The 26,231-nt window shown below is 39.8% G+C and overlaps 1 protein-coding gene across 6 annotated transcripts in view; it reads right to left on the bottom strand.

Moving 5' to 3' along the window:
• The window catches only part of VPS13B (vacuolar protein sorting 13 homolog B), a 749,374-nt gene that overhangs the window by 42,489 nt on the left and 680,654 nt on the right, over positions 1-26,231 (bottom strand). For all 6 annotated transcript variants that reach the window (XM_032421506.1, XM_032421505.1, XM_032421503.1 and 3 more), the window contains 9 exons: positions 19,657-19,812; positions 10,749-11,012; positions 9,752-9,835; positions 9,400-9,575; positions 8,740-8,910; positions 7,962-8,163; positions 6,634-6,822; positions 4,089-4,235; positions 1,795-2,078 (listed from right to left, as the gene is read on the bottom strand). In XM_032421506.1, coding sequence (XP_032277397.1) covers positions 1,795-2,078; positions 4,089-4,235; positions 6,634-6,822; positions 7,962-8,163; positions 8,740-8,910; positions 9,400-9,575; positions 9,752-9,835; positions 10,749-11,012; positions 19,657-19,812 — 1,673 coding nt within the window. The remainder of the gene's footprint in view (positions 1-1,794; positions 2,079-4,088; positions 4,236-6,633; positions 6,823-7,961; positions 8,164-8,739; positions 8,911-9,399; positions 9,576-9,751; positions 9,836-10,748; positions 11,013-19,656; positions 19,813-26,231) is intronic.

The raw sequence follows: 26,231 nt of genomic DNA, 5'->3' as shown, positions 1-26,231 counted from the left end.
GGCTCATAACGCCTGCTGTCAATATTCACAACATCACCGTACTTTACATGGTCTCCACTTAGACCACCAAGGGCAAAGTGGTCTTAATTGGCACTGGAAAAACTGCTGTGTGGGCAGAGGCTGCCCTGCAATGGAGAGACAGAAACTTTCCAGTTCACACCACAGACGACCAAACAATATTTCATATCAAAACAGGAAAAAAAAATCCTCTCTGCAGTTTAAATTGCATGGACTGATCAAATTAACCAAAGGAATCGGGTATTTGCCAAATGGGGCCCTCAGTTTACACAGATGAAGAGGAGTTGATAATGCGTTGAAGAATTTCTCATTTGCCATTTATCCTGTTCACCAGTGTGAGTCCTTCCCAAAGATAGTATTTGCCTGAAATGCCAAAGTGAGCTGTCCGTTAGCATTTGGGGAAATCATCTTAATAACACCATCCAACATGCACTGTAGAGTGAGGGGAGGAGAGAGACAGGAGGAGATGGGGCTGTAGGAAGTGAATTCACTGGCAGAGTGCAGTCCTTGGATACATACCAAAGTTCTTTTCCCAGCCTAATTTTGAAAGAGCCGGGGCAAGCCAACCTCAGAGAATTTCTTCTTGCTAGCCAAGAAAGCTAGGGGCCAGGACTAACATATGGTATTTTCAATCTAATATCTAGTTTAGTATTCATAGATAAGATTAAATTATATTAATAAAATCATGTCTTACAATTCTTAGAATTTTAAACATCATTCCCAAATGCAATCTTATTTAAGATTTTGTCTTTCAGTTTTAAAAATAAATTTTGTTTTCTCGACATAGGTTCACATCACTTTCAAAAATGCTTCCTTAAACTCCCCACACTTAACTTCTCCAGCCAGAATATAAATATAACCACTCCTGTCCAGGATCAGAGATGAAAAGTGTTTATAAAATGAGGGATATTTCTGAATGCTGTGAAAGAAGAAGGGATGTATGTAGGGAACAGGGCCTTACTATTATGGATAACATGAGTTAGGAAGTTACCTTTTAAACTATGACTACTAGAAATCTCTGTAGACATCAAAAAGTTAGGAGAGCTAAAGTCTCAAAGTCCGTAAATTCTCAATCACGAGAAGAAGGCACCTCTGGTAAGATCACGATATGTTTTCTTTTGTACTTTCTACATATACCATAAATAAGTTATTCCTGACAGCTCCAGAAGGGACGTATTGCATGCAAAACAACCACAAACTAAAAGTCCAGTATGAACAAACCATTACACGTCTCCGGCTTGATTCTGTGGTTGTTATTTGCATAATTGGTAATCGGTAATCGGAGCAACTTGCGTGCAGGAACAACCACAGAACAGAGTCTTCTGTGACTTGTATTTATCTAAGTTATCTCTCTTAATGACTTTTAAAGAAAAATTCCATTTTGAAGTCGACGTAAAATATGGGAAAGGAAAAGGGTTTTCCAACTTGGCCTCCCTCATATTTTAACCCTTGACAGAGGCTAAGAAGTCCTCACAGAAGGCGATCTTTTCCTTGCGATGTATTGCCACTAATCTGTGGGACAAACACTATCATACCTGCCCCCCCCCCCCCCCCCCCCCCCCCCCCCGCCCCAGGATAAGCTGCGTCAGCACTAGGGAAAAATCTCATCAGTAGTACACCAGGACAAGCCACATGTGATCACAACATATGCCCAATGCATACAATGTCTAGAAGCCATTAAAAATAAAAGTAAAACCTAGTTTTACATCCAGGGAGCACGGCACCTGGATGAAGAGCCGTACCGACAAGCAAAGAAGGGCATTCACACGGATGTACCTGGTGCAGAAGCCATTTCCCCCGCAGTTTCCGAAGGGCACTGCTACACTCTGCCTGGGAAACTCTTGTCTAACTATGGCCGGCAGGCTCCAGCAATGGGAGCCGGCGGCACCTGCCGAGGGAGAAAAGGCCAGCAAGATCTGTTTCTGAAGCAGGGATGTGTCCAGCGGTGACTGGCTGATATCAGGCATTAAGTCCCAGCAAGGAAGGGAGCTGGATTTCACAGCAGGCTGCTCTCCCCCCGGGCAAATGCTGAAAGTAGCACTGTCTGGAACGTGGAAATACTGAAAAAAAGAAAAAGACAATGCCGAGATAGCACAGTGGCTACACCAATGGAGAGAAGCTAAGCTTCTGAAGGCACAGCTTCTAAGAAACCATAACCATGGATTCTCAGGAGGTAGGCAGGTGGGGGTCACGGGCATGTTAGAATCCCAGTCCCACGAGAAAACCCTAATGAGCCTATTACAAGCAGTGGGAGCAGGGTCTGCTTTCCTAGACATAATGAGACTTGATAAGGCCGGGGTGATTTAGAAGGTGATGCAAAGTCCTCAATGGCCCCCCGGTACTGCAAAAATCCAGATGTCGTAAGGGTAGACATGCCACGTGTTGGGGAGGGAGTCCTCTTGGATAGGGATGGCCGAACCGAAAGGGTGAGCCCTGAGCCCTGCGGGGCCCTGGGAAGAAGAGAGCTGATGGACTGGGAGCATAGAAGACAATTTTCGTGTAAGGCTTATCCTGAGGGAAGAGGAAACTCTGATCCCAACCGTCGGTTGAAATTCCACAGGGTTTGTGGCACGGTAGAGAGTCTCGGGATTTCAGCCTTAAAAAGGACCTTGAGAGATACTTTATTTAAAACTCCTCTTTCATATCTGAGGAAGCTGCTTCCCAGAGAGCTGACGACTTGTCCAACATCACAGAGGTGGTGAGGTGGCAAAGCCCTGCCAGCGCCCGGCTTCCTGCTTCCTGTTTGGTGGTTTTCCCACTGTCCCACACGGTCTCCCGAGAGGCTAGGGATTAGCATGTGTCTTTAAGAAAGTTTGCACACCTGCCTGAAGCAGGGTGGGGTTGAAAAAGGGGACACTCCTCAGCTGCCCAGAAGAACGTGGGCCTTCCCCTGGTCTCCAGGAAGCCGAGGCAAATCAGGTCATTGCGATGCTGGTGGTGTGGCTCCTGCTGGCTACTACCATCTCCTGGGTGTCGAGCCTTTTTACTCATATTATCTCATTTAGTCGCCACCCAAAACCTGCAAGCAGTGTGAAATTATGCCTATTTTCAGATAAGGAAATGTCAGCGTGGAAAGCCCTGACCCAGTGTCTCAGAAAACTGTAGGGGGGGAGAAGTAGGAGAATTATCCGCTCACATGCTCATTCTCTGGCCAAATCCTCACCTAAAATGCGAACATTGTTGACCTCTCTGTCCCAGCTGGGTACTTCTGGTCACGTATCCTATCAATACTTTGATGAACCAAGATGAAATTCTACTATTCTGACATTTTTGGAAATACCATAATGCACTGTAAGCTTAGAAGAGTAAGACTTTCATCCCATTTTACTGTTCTAATGTAGTTTTTAGGAGCTGAAAGGGATAAAAATAAATGCAGACAGAGGTAAAGAAAGAAAATATGTTCCTGTGTGATAGTTTCAATAGCATAAAACAATAGCAGACCACTTAGCATATTATGTGTTTAAGTCCTTTGAAAAGATCTCATTTCTCCCTCAAAATACAAGTGACCATTTTAATTGTATAAAGAAGTGAATCAAAAACCCTTCTTGAATTCATTTTCTGCATATTCTGCCAGTGAGATGGCCACATAAATGAGCTGGTACATTTTCACAGTTACTCTCCTCGTGGGCAGAGAACTCAGTGCTCCCAAATCCCTGGCTCCGTTGGGGCCGAGCCTTCTGACCACATGGCTCCTCTCGGCCCGCAGCCTGGGAGGCAGATGTTCTTTTCCCTGAGACCCAGGGGCCAGTCCTCAGGCCCATGTCCCTGCTGTTGGGGCTCTGGGTTAGCAAGCGTGCTAGACGTGTGTGCTGCAGCCCTGAGCAGATGGGGTGCAGGTGGCACTAATCCGGCCGTGTGTCAGGATCCGCTGCTTTTGTAGGATTTCTGCTCGTTAATTACCTCGGAAGCGCTGACCAGGACATCCACGGTTTTCATTCAGTAACAAATAAATTTCTTTTTACCTGTATTCGGTCTTAGTTTTTTTATTTTTTCTAGGCTAAAAAATTAATCTTACTTATTGCTAATGTATCAAAACTGAAGACAAATCAATCAGGTTATGAACCGCTTACCTCCTTTCCAGAGTGGGGTTTGGAGACAGATAACTGCGGTTTGAAGAATATTTGATATGGCATATTATTGATTATTATAGTCTTGTCTTCAATCTGAATAATTTGTATGCCCTGCTGTACCATGGAGGAAATGCAGAATTGACATAACTGCAAGACAATTAAGGAAAGAATAATTTTTATAAAATACATTAAGGCAAAAAATATTATATGGCATATAGAAATTTCTTATTTTTAAAAGGCCATTTTATCTATCGGTTTGCCCAGGATAGTACCAATTTTACGTTTTGTTCCAGAGTATTTATCGGAGTCCCCCCCCAGTCTCAAAAATGTCCCCGCCCCTAAAAGGGGCCACTATTTGCAACAGGGTATCCCAGTGAACCAGTTCTTTCTGCTGCTATGGTAGAGTGATAGAGACTTGTTTTCAAGTTATTTAACCAATTCCCTCACAAAATATTTATTTATAAACACTTTTATGTAAACAGATGTCACTCATCTTTTCAACATAAAGAATTCAGTTAAGCATTCCTCCCCCTTTTCCTCATGCTCATCCCAGCAGCTACCTTGCCAAAGGCCTAGTGTGGACCACTGGGCGTTCTGAGAACTTTAACAGTGATGACGATAAAAACAAAACAAAACAAAACAAAACAAGGATTGGACCTCTTATGTTGCTTTCTTGCATGCTGCCTGTTGTCAGTATTGATGCGTGTTAACTCACAGAATCCTCACAAAACCCACACGGGGCAGCTATTCTTAGCCCCATTTTATAGAAGAGGGAAGTGAGGCTTAAAGAGGTTAAGTAACTTGCCCACGGTCATAAAGACAGTTGGGATTGGAAACCATGCAGTGTGATTCTACGGTACTGCTCTTAACCTCCACATACCTTCTCATTCCCTTACCGCGCTTTATGAGGGACAGGTGTTCAGAGAAGATACTCGTTGCCTAACGATCCCCACTTAGTAAGTGGTAATGTCAGGATAGCAGTTCTCAAAGTATGGCCTGGGACCCTGGTATGTGTGTGGGGGAGTCTTTTGAGATCCTTTTAGGGGGTCCAAAGGTCAAAATTATTTTCATCATAATACCAAGATGCTATTGTCTTTTCCACTCTAATTCTCTCATGAGTGTACAGTGGAGTTTTCCAGGGGTTATATGACCTACGATGTCATCGCTGTCATGGCAAACAGAATGTATGTTTGTGTCTTCTTGCATTCTAAAGTTTTTGTATTAATTTCTAGTTTGATGGGTATCAATGGCTAAAACCCACATAAACAAAAGGGTTTTAGAGGTCTGCAATGATTTTGGAGAGAGTAAAGGGGTCCTGGGACTAAAAAGTTTGAGAATCACTAGGAAAGAAAAAGGAGTTACAAATATATATAATAATATATTTTCCAACAGTCTGTTCATTCATTCACATTTATTCAGCACTTGCTGTGGCCACTTTGTGAGGTGCTGGAAGTATTGGGTGTTAGACTGTGTATTGTGACATTCTTTTCCAGGTCTTGATGATCAATCTCAACTTACAAGTCTTCAGCTTTGGGTGATTCACGCTTACAGCTCTTTGCCATTTACACCCATGTTACAGTCTTTTGGCCAGCAGTGCATAAACATGTGTTGCCCAGACAACTCTGAGGAAATGGATACCAGCCTTGAATACCGAAGAGAAACCAACTTCTTTGTATCAGAGAAATTTATTTTTAAAAAGTTACCAAATGACACTAACTTTTTTTCAAGAAGCTCTTCAAAGATGCCTCTCAAAATCTAACTTCTCCTCAGAGAAGGGTCATTCTGAATCGTGCTACTCTGATGAAGTAGCCCTTCTTCTTCTGATTTGGGAGGGTTAAGATAACGAAGATAGTATGAAGTACAGCGTGAGAGCTCAACACGGGACACTATGATATTGTGCGGCCGTACACACAGGTTAATGTGATTTGTTACTGTATTACTCAACTAAATTGCTTTTCATAGACTTTAGAAAAGATTGATGCTGAAAATCATACACCGTTTGTATTTAGTTAAATAACTGATGAAGTAGGTTTTCTGTATTCATATCATCCTAGGTACCATTTCTCTGTTCAGGAACAGAACTCCCTCATAACCCTAGGTTCTATGGGAGGATCAGAGTTGATGTTGCTCATGATGCCCTTTCCAGGAACATAACCTTTGCTATGGGAGGTTTGTCTTTTCACTCAGCGCTCAGAATGTTAGCAACTCTACTTCCCGCTCTAAGAAAAGGAGGCCAAGCATAATTTGTTGATATTTTGGAATAAGTTCATTTTTTCACCCACATACGATCAATCAAGTGACTGCTGAGTGTTCTGAAACAGAGCGGTTATTGGATAAATTATGTGACATGGCTTTTATCACTGGTAAAGGAAAAAAAAAAACCCTGTGAAACAGAGAGGTCTAAGAAATCACATGTTTCACTGTTATAAATTGTCTAGAGCATGTGATGCCGAAAAGGGACTAAAAAGAAAAGGGTAGACTCATATTAAACAGGTTGAAGAGATGGCATGCTATTCCCCCTGAGCCACAGAGACTTTGATCCTACCTTCTGATGTCCTGGGAAAGCACCAAGTCTTATTTCAGCATCAACAAACCCTTCTTCGTCCAATGACACAACCTCACCATTACCTCCATCTTTCCACTTTGGAGACATCAGGTTATGGACCAGTTTAATCGCTACTGACTTGTGCACAGTGTTTGTATTTGCCCAGTATATTCCAATTTGAAAAGCCTCCTGGAAAAATAATGCCTCAATTATAAAGTATTTTTCTTAACTTTGACAGTTTTATCTCAATTCACAGGAAGTTTTTTATATTATATAATAAGTCTACTTAGGCAACCAAATTCCTTTATGAGTTTTGTTTTTGTTTTTGTAATGGCAACATACATTTTATTTTAGTTCTCAGAGAAATGTTTTCTTGGATTCACAATGGAATTCATCTTTATGGAAGGAAAAAAAAACCCCAACCCAAACTGTGGCTCCCCTATAAATAACAAAGACTTAAAAACGGAGGGTTTCATTTCATTTGACTAAAGAATAATATGCAACCTTAGGTACATGTAGGTCAACATTCCAATTCCATAAGGTAACACCATCTGATTATTTAAAAAAAAAAAACCACACAGGAAAAATGCAATTGAATAAAGATGTTCATGAACTAGAGCTCAAAAAAAGGACTCTCCAATTGTTCCCCACCAGGAAAACAGTTAGGAGTTCCTTGCATTCTATTTTCTTACAGATTTATGTGCTTTCTTGAAATGGGTTAGCCTTATCAAGAAAGTTCTCTTGTGATGGAATATAGTCTTGCTGTGAAATTCTGTTTTACATTAGGGTCCCCCCCCGCCCCCGCCACCGATGCCAACAATGACTCCATATTGTTATTATCAACCATTGGGTGAACATCCATGATTATGGACATCTAGGTCCACCTATAAGGGAAAAGGGGCCCTGACAGAAATAGTTGCTCAGAAATCCTCAATTTTACCCACCTTGCAGATCTCTGAGAATTTCTGTAAGAACCACAAGTCTACCTAGGGAGCGGGTTAGCAGAGAATATGGCTCTATATCCTTAACATACCCTGAGTAGGCCAATCCTAATGCTTGTCAAATATCCTGTACACAATGAAAATGAAAATGTAACTAGTACAGTTATCAAATTTAATGATAACTCAAGTATGAATACTGCTGATGGGGAAAAAAAAAGACATCTGAGAGGTCTTTGAATATCAAAGAACATTCCATACCCCTTACATATGCATCTAAGAGGACAGTTTTCTACAACTGATTCTGTTAGGAATATAAATGCGACCTCAGAATAAAGGCTAGTTGTTGAAAGAAAAGAATTCATATTAGCTAAAAAAAAGTTACAGTACCTGAAAATTAGGAGGGATAATAATTTTGCCAGCAGGAACCTGTAGAACAATCTTCTCTCCTTCAAACAGCCAGAGGTCCCACTTGGATTGATTGATAAGCAGGGCCCAGGGTAGAAGCTCTACCAACAAGGTTCTAACATATGGCTTCCAGACTGACAGCTTCACTCGCATTGGGCTATCCCACTGACTCAGCTGTTCACTCCTGTTCCAAATACCACATCCAAGAGACTCAATGAAATACGATGACTTCAGTATTCATGAAATATGTTTAAGGATTCCAGACACACAATGCTCTTGTATGACACCTCTTCACACTAGAATCATTCAATGCTGAATTTGCATTCAGGAGAAACTTCTCATGCCAATTATGTTCTAGATTATGAGTAAAGCAGTCCATAAAATACATCTACCCAGACGATAAAAGGTCATATTCTGATATATGTATGCAAATATCTTCTTTTTAAAACACCTTTTGGAGCGCCTGGGTGGCTCAGTCAGTTAAGTGGCTGACTCAATTTCAGCTCAGGTCATGATCTCAGAGTCCTAGGATGGAGCCCCATGTCAGGCTCCACGCTCAGCGAGGAGTCTGCTTGAGATTCTCTCTCTCTCCCTCTCCCTCTGCCCCTCCCCTTGCTTGCCCTCTCTCACTCTCTCTCTCTCTCTCAAATCAATCAATCTTTAAAAACCTTCTTTTATGGTATCTAACATTTTGGTGAATGGTCATTTATTTATTAATATTGAGAAGTGTTTGTAGAAAAAGATTACTGGAGAACATTACCTGTCAGAATCCTTTTTATTATAGGGCCACATGGGTTGAAGGGACTTTTCTGGCCCATAGAATTCGTCAAGGATCTGATTAACTGTGCCTCCAGGGTGTATCTTAGTGGCTATTTGCTTAATGAGGGAGGTTGAGATAGGAACGGCACAGTGGGAAGGATCGTCTTCTTCTCTAGGAAATGGAAAAGAAAAAACAGGAGTAAATATCAGCTTTCTAAGGTGATCTACAATTTATTGAAAAAAAAAACTGAACTATAGCTATATTATAGACCAATACCTTTTTTGACACTGAGTCAGTTTTTGGGGATTTAGGGATTGGTGACACAGTTTTTGGATGATCTGGGCCCTGGCCCCTTCTCCCTGTGCCCGCCCCCCACATGCCTGGGTGAGAGCTCTATTCATCTCTTCTTCCACTAGAGAAATTATGTGTCAATTAAATTTTCCAATCCCTCTTGTTTATATCTAAGTTTAATGAAAGAGGCTGAATTTTATCCAAAACCATTGAAGAGGATAAGAGAACACTAGGCAGGGCAATTATAAAAAAACATTCTCATAAGATAAGGATTCGTACAAAGAATTCTATCCTCCTTCTTCCCCTCAATAGTATAAGGTTGCTTTTCTTCTGAATCTCTCTTAGGAAAACGTAGGACTTTTCCAGTACCTTGCTTGAAATGTTAGGTGATGCACAAGGTCAGGTTCTATGTTTTGCAGTGGTTTTTCCTGTCCTTTTCCGGGAATAATTTGTGTTTCACTCAATCCCAGACTCCTTTTCTCCAAATGTATGATAATGGGGTCTGGAAGATGACTCCTCATGATAAAAAGAGGGCTGAACACAATCTATAAAAACAAAAGGACAGACAACTTTCATATTTGCTTTGTTGCAGTACCCCAGCTGTTTGATGCTGAAACAAACTTGCAATAAATCTCTTCCCTGGGTCACTCTGACCTTAATTTATTTCAGAACAGGAAAGGTCAGAGTCATATACCATATTTTAGGATTGGAAAGCACTCACCATTCGTTGTTGCACTTGAGAGTTGGGTTCTAATGTCAAAACTGTGCACCAGACATAAAAAATGGAACTGTTTGAAGATGGCACCTGCACATGAGGTAGAAAAGGCTTCTATTAAATACTGAACAGTTTACTAATTAATCAAAATGAGGCGCAGATATAATGTCGGTTCGGAGGATTAAAAAGTTTAAAGTTATAGAAAAAAGCCATTAAAAACAGAGAATAAGCAAAACCAGACTTCATTATGGCATAAACTGAATGTGCAGTGAGTCAATGAGGCCAATGCTTTCTTTTTTGTTTTCTTAAGAATTTTTTTATTTATTCATTTGAGACAGAGAGATACAGAGAGAGAGAGAGAGAGCAGGAGCAGTGGGGAGAGGCAGAGGAAGAGGGAGAAGCAGACTCCCTGCTGAGCAGGGAGCCCGACTCGGGGCTTGATCCCAGGACCTGGAGATCATGACCCAAGCCGAAGGCAGATGCCCAACCATCTGAGCCACCCAGGCGCCCCAAGGCCAATGCTTAAAGACAAAGGCATTTGTATGAGGAGAGGCTGACACAAGACTGGGTGGGAGAATGGAGGGGAGGATTTGTCGTTCATGGCAAGGAAAGTGATGATGGTGGAATGGGAGGAAGAGATAAAAAAGGAACAGACAGTTGCAAAGATTCTCAAGTGGGCAGGACACACCCTCCCCTCCCCTCTCCCCTGCACCCCCACCCTAAGCCCTGGAGCATCAGGATTTTTCTCAAGATATAACTTGCCTCCACCTGAAAGGGGTAGCATCTCGGCTCTAAAAACTACTGGAACTGATACAACAGCTGTGTTGTTGTGGGATGGGACGAAACTGTTTGAGAAGCAATATTCAAAGTTTTTTTTTTATCTTATTTCAGATCTCCCTCTTTTGTACAGGTCATTTTTTAAAATAAAGCACTGAATAAAGAGCACAAGGAGAAATTTTTAATTTTAAAACTGCTCTATTCCAGACTGTCCTACTTCTCATACCTGAATGACAATGCTATACTCAGGGGACTTAGATTCCAAGCACACGTCTCTTGACCAATCTTCATCTCCTTTGGCCTTCACACACAACTCTGTCAGTTCACTGTTTTCTAGTATGTATGAAGGCAATTTCTGTTTGGCTGCGAGGCAGTCAAAATGTTCTCGAATCACAGCTTGTCCATCTTGACCAATGTAATGCTGAACGACTCTTAGTTCTATGCTTTGAGACAAGTAACTACAGATGATCTGTCTTCCACAGATGATAATCTAAAAGATAATAAACAAATAAAGTTTCATCCATTCAGATTTCATGACCTGGTAACACGTTAATTGTTCAGACAGAATTAACTATGTTGGTTTTAATGGCAAGAACATGAAGCCTTGAGCTTATTTAGAGCACACAGGAAGAAAGGCTTGGGAGGAGAAAGGGATTTTGCTTTGGTCATGTTGAGTTTATGGAAGTCAAAGGACAGGCACATGCAGGGTCCGCAGCCTGGGTGGGTGCTGGAGAGTGAGGTGGGGCTGGAGATAGCAGACCTATGGAATGAAAGCCTTGCAAATGTGCACAGACAGAAAATAGCTGACTCGGAAAAGAGGTGAAGGCTTAAACCAGCAACTGACCAACAGTTCAGGGGCAGACTCAGGGGCAAAGAGCCAGGGAAGGGGCCCGGGAAGAAGAGGCAAAGGATCGTGGAGGTAAACCAGGGAAAGCTGAAGCCCTGAGAAGAGACCCACCAGGAGGGGGCAGTCACTGATGTCACACGATGTAGCAGTCACAAAGGACAGGGACTAAGCACAAGACTTCTGCTCTGGTGGCTGAGAGGCCAACTGGCCATTTATCTACTTCCAAGGCTGGCTTCCAAGGGTATCTTGCAGTCTTATGCAATAAGGGATCACTTTATAAACTGATAATACAAACAACTTTTGCCTAATTATAGTTTATTTTATTCAAGCTTTCTCATAGAGTAGAAGCATGTGGCTTTGTAAAACACACAGAATGATCCAAAAACTCAGGGATCACCCAATTTTTCATCCAGTTAAGAGTACAGTTCACAGTAGGCATTAAGAAATACCTCTTAAATTGGTTGAAATTAAAAAGATAATGCAAATTTTATTCCTATGCAGTGAATCCTTCTGTAATACAAATATTCACCATGACTGGAAAACATAGGACTTCCACATACTGGATATTCTTATTTATAATATTTTTCTCCAGATTATAAAAACAGTAATCTCACACACACACACACACACACACACACACACACCCATATATATGTGGTTTACTTAAAGGTCTAAGCATGTGATGGTTAATTGTATGTGTCGACCTGTGTGGGCCACGGGCTGCACAGATGCTCGGTCAAGCGTTATTCTGGGTGTGTCTGTGAGGGTGCTTCTGGGTGAGGTTAATATTTGAATTGGTAAACTGAGTAAAGCAGAGGGCCCTCCCCTAATGTGGGTGGGCCTCATCCTGTCAACTAAAGATTTGAATAGAACAAAGAGCCTGTGTAAGAGGGACTCCTCCTGCCTGACTGAACTGAGACATCGGTCTTTCCTGGCCTTTGGACATGGACTGAAAAAAATCAGCTACCGGCTTTCAGGCTTTCAGGCTTTCAGGCTGGAACTACATGTAAGCTCTTCTGGGTTTCAGCCTTCACAACTGTGTTTAAAGTAATTTAAAATAAATCTCTCCCGCTCTTTCTCTGCATACATATGTACGTATGTACACATGTACAGTATGAGCGTACGCACACACGTCCTATTACAAAGCATTTTTACAAATTAACTCTTTCATTCTCACAGCAACCATATAAAATAGGTGCTACTAGGACTTGTCATCTTAACAAGGGAAAAACGGAGGCATGGAGATGTTGGATAACTTGCCTGATGTTACCCAGACTCTCTGGCCCGGAGTCTGTGTTGATAATCACTCTGAAGGTCTGTCTTTCATAATATTAATACCCACCAATTAAGAAAACCCAGAAACCATAAAAAAGAGAATAAAGACTGCCTATCATAATGTAAATGCGGCAGATGCCACTGGTTCTATTCCAAAGAGGTGGTCCCTCCTTCTCCCTGGTTATTAGTAACCCTGATTTGGTTCAGGTCTCAAAACGCAGCAAAGTACCCAGGGCACGTGGACACCTCCACGGCCCCCAGAGTCTATGTCGTAATCGGCACAAACTAATCCTTGTAATTCCATTCTCCTTTTGCCAGTGATTACTTGAGGGGTGAACACGGGGCATGGTTTGGCTAATAATATGAAAAGGGAAGACTGCTAAAAGGCTAAAGATTTTACTCCTTGATAAGGGAGACAATTTGAGAAGAGAAAGCCCCGCTTCTTGTCTGTCACGGAAGATGTTATGAGAGGATATATATGTGGACATGTAGCTTTTGTGGCCATCTTGAGACAAAAAAGGCAAATCCAAGAGGCTAGCAGAGAAGCAGATATAGCACTGAGTGGCTTAATTAACCAACACCTAACCTGCCTTCTTCCTTCTTATTATATGAGATAATAAATGTAAAAATAGGAACAATACTAGCATCTACATCTCATTAGCTTACTGTGAAGATTAAAACGCCTATTTTGTTACTTCAAACTTAAAACACCCTAATAGATGCATTTTCTTTCTTTCTTTTTTTTTTTAAAGATTTTATTTATTTATTTGACAGAGAGACACAGCGAGAGAGAGAACACAAGCAGGGGGAGTGGGAGAGGGAGAAGCAGGCTTCCTGCCGAGCAGGGAGCCCGAAGCGGGGCTCGATCCCAGGACCCTGGGATCATGACCTGAGCCAAAGGCAGACGCCCAACGACTGAGCCACCCAGGCGCCCCTGGATACATTTTCATATATGATTAAGAGAACTTTGTAAACATCACTATAAGTCAACTATTATTTATACAAATAAATATGATTATTTACGAATAAACTATTATTTAGTTCATTATAAACCTGCTACATTGATAGACCAAAAATTAAATGTCATTGTTGTTTCAATATTAGTTGAACAGTGAAGTTTAGCATTTTCTTAAACATTTATTTTCCAACTATCTATTCCTTTGACTTTTCTTTAGAAGGAGCACATCTGTAAAAACCAAGCTGTGCTTAACTGTTATATCACTCGGAGGCACTCTGGCCATTATAATCTTTTAAAACAATGTTTTCTCAATAACAAACACAGAAGTCAACTGAACCATGAGCCATGAGTGAGCAGGCAAGCTTTCCTTCAGCACATGCTAGGAGTTACTAAGCACTCATGGTTAAGTCTTACGAGGCCTTAGCATTGTCTAACTTTAAGTAAACACGTGAAAGCTCTGAGGCAGTGTTTCATTCTGTTCTTCCTCTTGATGTGCGCAGGTCTGGCAATGTATGCACACTGCTCTTGCTTCAGAACCTTTGGGCCCCATGAAATTTAGGAGAGAATTTTGCTGTCTCTCAGAAACCACAGAATTTCTGCAACCATCTGGGACTCACTTTGTCTAAAGACAAAGATCCTCTTGGTGGGTTTTTATAGTTTCATTTTCAACTAGAAAGCCTGTTAAATAGGCTTTCAAATTTGATAAAAAGAAAACCCTTAAAAGTGGCCAGGGAGAGAAGGCTACTTAGATGAAGGAAAATCCAAATGGCTACTCCTCAGAATGGTGTTCTTCATAGCTGCTCTCATGCAGAGTTCAGTGAGAGCCATGTCTGCTTTTCTTCAAAGTGGCAACATTTACAATGCCTTTATTTTGAAAATTATGGTTAGAATTTCAAGATTAATTTATCAGTTGAAGACAGCTACTTAATTTTTTTTAATGTAGGGTTTCTCTTTAATACACATTTCCAGGTTTCACACTAATTCTCCTCTTTCCCCAAAGCCACAAAGATGTGTATTGAAGATTTCCACATATGATTTTACTTAGCAGGTTTCAGAACTCTTATTAGATCAGTGCCAAGAAGAATAGCGATATTAAAGAATAACTCCAGAGCACCAGATGCACTGGAAAATGATATCTTAGCCCTGATTAAAAGTGTATGTATAAAGATACAAATATACATACATATGTACATTTACGTTTTTAGAGTGGTAAAGCTTTCCTCAATGAGGGGATGGGAAACATGGACGTCAATGTGTGTACATGGGTAGCTGCATAACGTACAGAGTTCCTGAGAAATTTTGTATGTGGCCCATTTTCATTCAGTTGGGGCCATGGCAGAGGTATAAGAAAGGCAGGGTACAAATAACCAAACCTCATTGTTCAGGAGTGCATTAGCCAATTCTCCATTACCCAGGGGCGTGTTAATGCAGTTAAGGCACATCAGGGAGCTGCACACACTCACCTCCCCAAATGGAGCTTGGAAATTAGGCAGCTGTGGTTTACTGCAAATTTCCCAGCCCAGGTGGGGCAGAAGGAAAGAAGCCAAGATGTGAGAGGCAGGAATCCACAAAGCTCTTCTGAAACCTTGATTCCTATCTTCTTTCCCACCCTGGCTAATTGAGGAAATCCTGTGTCTCTGATGTACTCCTACTGGAGCTAATCTGAATTTTAGTTAATCTACCCTGACAATAAAAAAATTAAATCCAACTGGAAGACTAGAAAGGTTTTTCACAACTGTGATATATGCAGCAGTTGTTTTGAAGTTGGTGGACCGCTGAACCTTTCAGTATTACCTGGGTTCAGTACAAACCATTTTCCATTTGCTTCTTCCTAAGTTAAAATGAATTGCTATTTCTGTGTTCTACTTTTCACTACTTGGCTGAGTGTTTAAAATGGCCCTAATTTAGAGCCCAATCTCATTTGGCTATGACAATAAATGCTCAAACTCTAAGTTATAAGTTGTGTGTGTGTGTGTGTGTCTTCCATGACAGTGGGAATGGAAAATGGACTTTGCCAGTTCCCGTGGAAGAAGATGGTACTTCTTTCAGAAAGGTAAATGCAATGGGAGGGTGGCTTATGCTTCCATTATTGATTCCCAAAAAGTCCCTTCCTGTCTGGCTACATTCTTTTTTTTTTTTTTAATAAGATAATTTGTTACAATAGGATACAAGCAGAGACAAGTGTGAGAGGGAGTCCCTACAGAAAATAATTACTAAATATCCAAATAACGTTTGGATATCTTGAAATGTGATTTGTCACCAGATGCCTTAAAATCTGAATATTTGACATTAACAGAGAGAATGATTAAAAGGATTCCTTAAACTTCTAATGTATGGAAAATTTTTTGTAAGTCTGATTTGAACCCCTCTTTACATTAAGATTTTTAAGAAATGCTAATAGTTTGAAAAACTCAGAGAGTCAGCAGATGGTTGGGACAAATATATGTATTTAGTTATTTAAAGGATTAATGTAGCCCTAACAAGAATCTGGTGACACAAAACAATGAATTTTGGCTAAAGAATAAAGTACATGTTTTTAGTCTGGGAAGATGTATCAAGTACCACAAAAACATTCACATCCTTTGCTCAGGTAATTAAATTTTATAGCAAATTATTTTAAGGACAGACATAGACATACATATGTATACTCACAGATATTTATTTAAGGATTTATTATGGCAAGAAATTGGAAATTATCTAAAAAGTGCAGCAACGAGGGGATGTCTAAATGTGTTTCAACATACCATATGGCAAATTATTATGCAACCATTAAAAAGATAGTCTAGGAATTGTAGATAATATGAGAAGATAAGCATCATATAATGTTAAGTGAAAAAAACAAGTTGAAAAACTAATTATAATCAGATCTCAGGTTGGTTAAAAAATATCTGCATAGAAGAAAATAAAAAAAGAGTAGAAAAAATACACCAAAGTAGTAACAGTATTTATCTTTGGATGGCAGAAATATGGGTAATTTTCTTTTCTACTTTAGACTCCTGTGTTTTCAGAACTATTTTAAAATAGTTAACATAAAAATAACAACAGTGAACTAATATTTACTAGGTGCTTTCTTTTGTAAAAGGAGTATGACACACAGAAAGGTTAAGAAATTTGCCTAAGATATTAGGCAATAAATATTAGGGCCAGGAAATCTCTTATAGTCGGGGGAAAAAAAGGTAAGTAACATTTTGTGAGAATTTTTAAAAAAGGTACTTTTCATGGCCAACTTTTCTAACCTAACAGTACACTGTTGCAATGCATAGTATCTGCTCAGGAGCACAGTATACATTAACTTATCCCTGAAATTTCATATTATTCCTTGAAGATACATAATATCTATGCAAGAAGGAGGCACTACTGTTTTTGTCTTTTTTTTTTTTTAAGAGTTTATTTATTTAGTTGAGAGAAGGAGAGTGCGTGCATGTGCAAACGGGAAGAGGGGCAGAGGAAGAGGAAGGGGGAGAAACAGGCCCTCATGGAGCAGGGAACCCGATACGGGGCTCCATCTCAGGACCCCAAGATCATGATCTGAGCCAAAGTCAGATGCCTAGCCGACTGAGCCACCCAGGCGCCCCAGAAGAACGTGCTACTGTAATACAACAAAGTCCAACCAACGTTACGCATGCCTGGGAATTTTTCATTATTGTAACTATAGTTTGAGTTATGACAGTGAGCGGGCCAGGCACTATTGTTAAGCACTTCGCATATACAAACGCGTTTAATTCTCACACTAACTTTGTGACAAAGGCACTATTACTATCCCCATTTGACAGATGAGGAAACTGATTCACAAAGAGGTTAAATAACCTGAAGATCACACAGCTAGCAAGTGGATACACAGCCAGAGTGGCTCTGATCTTAACCACCAATGACATACCATGAAAACCATTTCTCCATGGAGTGACCCTGCCATTCCATTAATTGTTAATTGTTCTAGCAACCATGTGCAAAAGAGCTGAATGAATTGGGAAAGTTCAGACCAGAGCCATGGTGGTCAAAGTGTGACCCCTGGATCAGTAGCATCAGTATCACCTGAGAATTTGTGAGAAATACAAATTCTCACGTCACATCCAAGACCTCCTGAATCTGGAACTCTGAGGGTGGGACCCAGTAATCTATGTTTTAACAAGCCTTCTAGGCGATGCTGATGTACACGCAAGTTTGAGAACCACTGGTCTAAGGAAAAGGAAGCTAAGGGGAAACATCCTAGCTCCCCTTGTGTTTTTGAAGGGCTATAATACAGAGGAGAGATAACTTAGTCCTCACCATAAGTTGTTGCGTACGTCTTACAAGTTCTGATGAACGGTAAAAACTGGCTGAATGGTGAGAGATTTGGGCTCAAAATTAGGAAAGAGCTTCACTTAGAGCTGGAAGTCATCAATTATGGAAAGGGCTGCCGTGTGAGGAAATGAGCCTCTTATCATTTGGAGTATTCAAATGGATGCTGAATGACCATTTCTCAGGAATGCTGGTGACTGGGAAGGTGGATAAGGCATTCTTGAAAGACCACGAGTGACAGAATCAGAAAACCAGAATGTATTAATTGGGCAGATATTTATTGAGAGCATATCCAATAAAGACAGTTCTGAGGGCAGATGAAAGTCAGTGACACGTCTTGTTAGACTTTGTAGCTCAAAGCTCACGCTTAGCTAGGCTGGCCCCATCATGAGTCCCAGTAAGACCCATTTGTCCCATATTCCTATCGTTATGTTACACTGCCTACTTGGAATGTCCTCTCTTAATCCAAATTCTACATGTTTTCCAAAGCCCAACTTGAGTCATATCTTCTTAGTGCAACCTCTAAATTCCCTTCACACTTACTGTCAGTTGTACACACTGTTGGGTTTATATAAATTTGTAACTTAAGAGCAAAGACTGTGTCACATGGTTAGTGTCTTTTGTTTCACTCTGTTCCACTGTAGGCAATCAATAAATACTCGAGGAATAGTCAGTTCATTGGGAAGATTCTTCTGCTATATTCTTTTCACTTCTGTTGCCCACAATAATGAGAACATGAAGTCTAGCTCCCTGATTAGGAGCAGACCAAGAACATACACGGCACAGGTCCTACTGTTCACCTCACCACTTGCTTCCGGTCTGCCCCTTGGCACATGGCAATGGACTAGCCCATGTTGCTTGATAAGAAAAGCTCCCCTTTTCCTTTTCCAGGGACTGAGGGCTGTTTCTATCATGTCCGCAGTTCACATAAGCTCTGGATGGACTGTTACAATCCAGACGCAGATGTATATGTTAAAACTCTTATGACAAATCCAGTTATGATGTGTGCAGTGAAGCCAGTTTTCAGATTTTAATACTTCCTTTTTTTCTTTCTACTCTTGTCATATGCGCCATGCTTGAAAAACATCTTTTAAAAACCACATTTTCACATCTTAAGAACACAAAAAAAGTGTCAGATACTTTTTTCCCCTTTGCAGTCTTAGAACTTCAAAAACAGCCAAAAGGAAGTTTTATAAAATACGTAAAAATATGTGCTGAGAGCTGAGGTTTTATATGCCAAGAGTTAGACTGTAGTGAATTTTTACTGCAGTTAATATTAACTCCTAGGAAAAGAAAGCTTGCTGGAGACCCAGGCCCACTTTGTCCTGGGAGGTATCACAACACTTTCTCGAAGATTACTCTTACGTGTTGGAGAACCAACTCCTGGTTATCCACTGTTGGATTATCCAGAGTCCCCAACACCCAGGGCTTCTTTCCTTCTTAATAAAGGCCTTTTGGCTATTTCACAGCTCATTAGCACCTCTACCAGAAGGTAGGTGGTGACAGGGAGAAGAGGTGAAACTAAAATCAGTAAATTTTACTGCTCGTTAGCAGCTCTTGTAAAAGATGTGAGACAAAGGGTTTGAAGCCATCATCATCCTCAGGATCATCAACAAGCACGTATGAAGTGCTCACGTGCAGGGCAGCAGTAAGCACACATAGGCATACCACTGCGGGTTTTTTAATTATTAATTATTTTCATTTCTTTCAGTTCAGCTTCCATGAATTTCGTGAAAGAATTAAGAGCTGTCTGGGTCACGAACACAAGGAACTCACCTGTTTTTGCACGCCGCTGAGTTGCCGAACCTTGATGACGAGGGAAGCAGTCCGACCCTTGTACTGAATAGTTCTAATAAACGTCCCTGCATGGTCCACACTGAAGGGCTCTGACCAGCGCCAATTGCCCCAACCTTCAATACAGATGTGTAACAGCTGGAGAGAAAGACAATAATCGTCATGATGCCAAAAGTGCCAACAAACATCTAGTCCTAAAATGAAAGTCTCATTGCTGGAAAACCTTCCTATTTGTAATATTTAGCATCTGTTTTCTTTCTGACCTGCATTATTCATCCACTTCCAGCTTATTCAACCAGGCTAAGAATAGCAAATATGCCACAGAGAGTCAATGTGGTTTTCCAGATCACATTTTAAACCTTCTTAAAAATAACTGTCCTATCAAATGGTAAAAGGCCTGTTGAACATTTGAGAAAAGACCATTTCATTCATCTGGAGGACAAGAAGGTTGAAATGTGAGATCAAAGAACATTGGTCTTGGCTGGCAGTTTATTCCTTCTTATGGCTAAACAGTAAAGCTAAATTTCATTTGTGGCATTATTTTTGACCCTAAGTTGCCAATCCTTATTTTTTTCTTTTGATAAGGAACAAAATAGCAATTCGAGGATGTAGTTCATTCAATATACTCTCTTTATGAGATCACATATATCATACTAGAACTATCTTCAGCATTTTGAATATATGAAAAAATGTCTTTGTTCTATTTTTTGCTAGCCATGTATTTATTGTAACGTTTACCAAACGAGTCTCCTGATTCACATTCATATTTATTCACACAGTATTGCCACTTGTAATATTTATATTTCTTTCATGATCATCATATATTTTCTATTTCCACTCCTACTTCCTAAAGGCAGTGAAGAAAATCTGCTTAACTGAACAAGTATTCCAAAACAACATAATAATTACTGCTTCTTTAGGATACATATTTAAATGAAAATAAACAGTGCTCTACCCAATCTCTAAGAATAAGAAAATAAAACTGACATTTTAGGAAAAACATTTATATAATATACAAACTCACTATTTTCCTTCATATCATATATAATTTTTTAAAAGAATGAACCAAAGGCTGTTCATATGAAACATTTTCCCAGTTAACAGAATGAATAAAACTATAAAAACACTGTATAAGAACTATAATAGGCCCTTAAAATAAATACATTAAGAATTTACATGGGAATTGTCATAATAATGAAAGCCTTTTGACGGAAAGATTATTTTTCAGCTTTAGCATTAGAAGGAGCCTTTAGAAAGTGCCTAAATTAAAACATTTCCCAAGGTCACCAGTCATCACAATATGATTTTGGTGGAAAGTTAAGGGAGCGTTTTTTGTTTGTTTGTTTGAAAATACCATAATAAAATATTTTTTAAAAACCTCCTAACTCATCTCCCTGCTTTTCATATGGCCCCACTCCAGTTCTGTATCCATTCAACTGCCAGTGACCCCGTGAAATCAAAAAGCTACCATTCAGTTACTTCTAGAAAAGAAAGCTAACAGGGGAAAAAAAAAGAAAAAAAGAAAGAAAGAAAAGAAAAGAAAAGAAAAGAAAAAAAAGAAAAGTTTTAGAAAGAAAAAAATCCTGGACAGCAAATACCTTTAGGGAAAAATTGGTCTTATATACCCTCTACAACATAAAAGTACTGGAGTTATCTTTGATCTTTAAATATTAGTTACAGAGAAAAAAAAGAAAAACAATAGTGGTGTTTGGAACTATTTCAGTTTTTTGTAGCAGCAACTGGGAATAAAGCTCAGGGCACACACAAAACTAAAAGAAACAAGAAAGTTGTTTTCTTTGGAGAGACTAGTAGCTGGAAATGACAAAAAAATAATGAGGCAAGGTACTTAAGGTCAAGCTTGGCTGTATTTTTCCTGAAAATTCCACAGCCTCTAAAGAAAGGTTTAATATACACAGTGTAATTGGAATTGAGGAGTGTTCACATTTGCATACGAGCTCAGTTTTACGTAGCTGCTCCCTCTGCATGCACACAGCTTCAACCGACTGAATGTCACCAAGGAATATATGCTGTTGGGTTTCGCTTGGCAGCTACGTGTTCTCAAAATGTTGGTGTAAAGATTTTCTTTGAATTACGAAAATCCAGATACGTCTGGATTTAGTTCACACAGAAAAGTTAGGTGGGAGAAAAACATCACACTTCTCCCCACATGCATCCCTAGTAGAATATTTGTAATGCTTGGTCCACTGTTCAAAGCATCTAAATCACTATTAGATATATATCATTTTTTAGGGAAGGAATTGCATTCCTAAGAGAGAAAACCTACAAAAAGGACCTGAGAAGGCCCAGCACTCCTTCAGTCGTCCTTCCCATGATGTGTCTGCTTCAGGCATTAGACAGCAGTGCGGATACTCACGGACATCCACCGAGTGGGGGAGGTCTGTTCTGTTGAACCAAATGACTAAATTTCACGGCTCCAGGTACTGAACAGTCTCCATTTAAAACAAATACTCATATAGCTACTTCTCTTTCTATACTGAAGGGACTATAAAATCAGGCATAAAAATGTGAAACTCGTGTTAGACTACTTGATCCTAATGTGATTTCTTTCTATCATTCCTCCGATATATTTTCTTACTCAGTTACTATAAGAAGCTGATATGCTAGCCACTATGGAGGAAGTAAGGAGGAAGAGCTGTGTCTTTTGTCCTGCAAGGAGCTTACGATCTTATGGGGAAAATAAAGCATGCACAAATAAATAACAAGAGGCATTAGGAGAGGTACGACATGGTACAGGAGTCTCGAGAAAGGACGGCTTGTTCTGGGCTGCGGTGATCAGAAGAGCTTCATGAAGCAGTTGGGGCTCAGAGTTACCATAGGATTTCGACTGGCAAAGATGGTGGTTCTTTTCTGGGCCTAAGGGACAAGGTGAGATGTGAAAGCCAGAAGGTATGCTTGGGGGCAAAGTTAACAGTCTGGAATGGCTGGAGAAAAGGGAACATGAAAAACGGGAGCGAGGGATAAGGTCAGACAGGGAGACTAGATTGTGGCCAGCACTGATTTACTAAGCGAGGAATTTGTGTTTTATTGAAGAATTAGCAGGTGGCCACTGAAGCCTTCTGTATAGGGGTGTGTGTGTTGAAAGGAGACTTAAGAGTGGAGTGTGGAAGGAGGAGAGCAGCTGCAATAGGCAGGAGGAGAGGCAAGGTGGGCCAGAAACTTGGAAACCTGGGAGAGATGAAGCAATGGCCTTAGCCAAAAATTCGCTATCCTTTGTTGCCTGGAGCCCATGTTTTCTTATCAACTTGGAAATTTTCTTTCCCTTCTTCTCTCTTAAGTTTCCCTTACTGACTCACTTCCTCTACCATCTTTTCTATTCAGGCTTTTCATTCTTTTTGGCCTACTTAGCTAGTGTCTAATACTTTCCATCGGGGGAAGAAGTCAAAATAGGAACCACTCTTGTTGGAACTTCTCAGTGGGAACCGAAACTCAGCAATAAGGCAGGTTGTATGGTGGCCACACTTGTTGGAAGATCCCAAGGGGTTACATTTTCTTTTTTTCCAGCAGTCTCACCACCTCCCCAGGGCAGCCAGACTAAATTCACCGTTTTTCCACTGAAGATCTCAAATGGGAGCATATGCAGCTCTCTGCTCATTTTTTTTTTTCAATACAAAATAAAAGTTAAAACTGAATTACTGATCAGGGGCCTGGGGTCAGCTCTCAGGACCACCCACAGTCACCTCCAAAGGGAGAATTCCTGAATCAGTTACAGAGGAAAGAAAAATAAGATGAAATCCAGGAAAACAGGGTACACCAAGGAAGAGAAAGAAAAGGGGATGGCCACATTTTTAAAATTGTATCTTAAATATAAATGAAGGTACCAGATACTAGTCTGTGAACTTTATTTCACTATTCATTTGAAAACTGTTACCAAGATGATTTCTATCCAAATAGTGACAAATAAAAAATCTGTCTTCGGGTTCACTTACACTTTTTTTGCATTTTATAATAATTTACTGTACAGTAATATGTAATCTTTTTTTTTTTTTAAAGATTTTATTTATTTATTTTGACAGAAAGAGACAGCGAGAGAGGAAATACAAGCAGGGGGAGTGGGAGAGGGAGAAGCAGGTTTTCTGTGGAGCAGGGAGCCTGATGCAGGGCTTGATCCCACGACCCTGGGATCATGACCTGAGCCAAAGGCAGATGCTTAACGACTGAGCCTTCCAGGCGCCCAGTAATATGTCACGCTCTAAGAAGAAATTGAAAATCGAAATAATTTCAAAAATTTTCCCAATCCATTATATTCTTGGTAGAAATTTTAGGCGTTTTCAAAAATTAACATTCAATCCAAGTGAAATAAACTATTAAATATATGTATATATTAATATGTATTGTTAATATATATATTAAAGCTTAGGCATCATGTGTATTTTTTAAACTTCTAAACTTATCACTATATCCCAAGAGCCTAGTGAACAGTAGGCATTCAACAGATATTTGCTGAATAAATAAATGAGTGAGGATTATTGAAAAATAACCCAAAGTAGACATTAAAAATTTTGAGTGGTGATATCTTTGCATAAAATATCATAAATTTCAGAATAAAAAAAATTTAGAAATGATTCCTATTTTTAAAATATTTTTCTTTTGTCTCACTAGATTTTTAAAATTTTAATTTCAGTGTGGTTAATAGTGTTCTATTCATTTCAGGTGTACAATACAGTCATTCAACAGTTACATGTATTATTCAGTGCTTCTCAAGGTAAGTATACTCTTAAAAACAATTCCAAGTTTTTGAATGACCTTTCAACACAGGAGATTTGCTTTACATGGGTGATGATACTAGATTAAATTACAAATCAATGTAATCCCTCAGATCCATAATTAAGACACTGCAATACTGATATTAAAGCATAAAGTAGATCCCAAATGATAGACTAGGTGAGCATTTTGAGTGAAAATTAAAGTTAAAATATTTTTAAAAATTCTTGTCTTTCTAAACTAATATCTGGAAAGCTACAGATCAAATTACACAGATCTAAGTTTAATTGCTTGTTTGGAATGTTCTACTATCAGTAGAACTGATAGTACATGTCATACCAATAAATTAACATAAAAATAAAATGAAATATGCTGCTCATTACTGTTTTTTCAAGGCAGTTAAATTTCAGGATGTTCAGAGTATCTGATGTAATGCTAAAAAACCAAGTGGAAAACTTTCTAGATAATGTCACCCTGATTCAATACTGGAACTCTCAGGACCCTCTATATTCTTTTACATTTACTCATAGAACCCAATCTCACAAGTAAAGAACAAGAAATGTGGAAATAAATCATATTGATTTATTTTCTAGTGGATAACCTGGACTCTTTGATGCAGGGTATTTTGGAAGAAAAAGGAGAAAGAGAAAGCTTTCCAAATCAGTGGTCCAGGAGGCGGGGTAACAGAGGCCCCTCTGTTGTGACACAAGGGCTGGGTGGTTGGCTCTTCCACCAAAGGGGAGTTCTTGTAGGTTTTCCCTCATGACTGAATTCAATGAAGGCCACAGATACTGTGCAGTCAGCCTAAAACAACCCGTTACAAAAAGGGAACCCTGGCACACTCACAACATATCCGTTAGAATGAAAACTGTAGCTGGAGGGTAGCCCTTGTCAAAAATCTGAGTTTCAGATACTGACAAATCAATTCTACATAGGAATTTCTCATAGGGTGATAATTATACATATGTGCAAAGATTTACCTAGATGGAAGCTTATTCCAGCACTGTTTTAATAATAAAAATTAGGCATTGCTAGGAAACGGATCAAATAAAATATGGTAAAAACAATAAAAGTGATCATTTGTTAGATACGTACTATGTGCCGAGCACTGGCCTCAGGGCTTTTTATAGATTTTCTCATTCATTCCTTAAAACAATCTTACGAGGTAGGTACTTTTGTTCCATTTTACAGATGAAAAAGCAAACTGAGTCACAGCAAGGCTGAGCAAGCTGCTCAGGGCCATGGTGCTGGGAGGGCAGGGATGAGATCTGAACTCAGGTGTGCTTTCTCAGAGTAAGTGGTGCTGACTCTGGGGAGCTTAACCACACTTAGACTGTAGAGTCCTCTCAAACTACTGAAGAAAACAATCACAGCACAAAAAAACATTGAGAATATTAGGTAGCAGTAGACTAATGGAAAAAAAAGCACATTATAAAAAGATACGTGCAGGACACATTCCGTTTTTGCAAAATGAAAACGTATTCGTGCCTGTTTCTAGGGGAGAAAATGGCTAGAAATATGCCAGAATGCTAACAGTGGTTATCTTGGGGTCGTGTGTTTTAAGTATTCCTTTGCGTATGTGTTTTGTGTTCTTTTATGTAATTTCCAAATGTCATACTATAAATATGCATTATTTTGCAATCAGATAAACATTAATGTTATTAAAAAGAAAAACGTCTAATAGAAAGCATACAGAGCCTGCATTTTAAGGAGAAAGAAATGACACATTTCTATTTTAGTAACTCCAATTCAGCTTCCTGCCTGAAGCCTCCCCATCCGTCCTAGCTGGTGTCATAGCTTTCTCATTTGCCCTGCTGGTGCTTTGCTAAAAAGGG

Source organism: Phoca vitulina, unplaced genomic scaffold (assembly GCF_004348235.1).
Source record: "Phoca vitulina isolate PV1807 unplaced genomic scaffold, GSC_HSeal_1.0 scaffold25, whole genome shotgun sequence".
NCBI classification, from domain to species: Eukaryota; Metazoa; Chordata; class Mammalia; order Carnivora; family Phocidae; genus Phoca; species Phoca vitulina.
The sequence above is the reverse complement of the archived record's forward strand: the minus strand, read 5'-3'. Positions and strand labels throughout refer to the sequence as shown.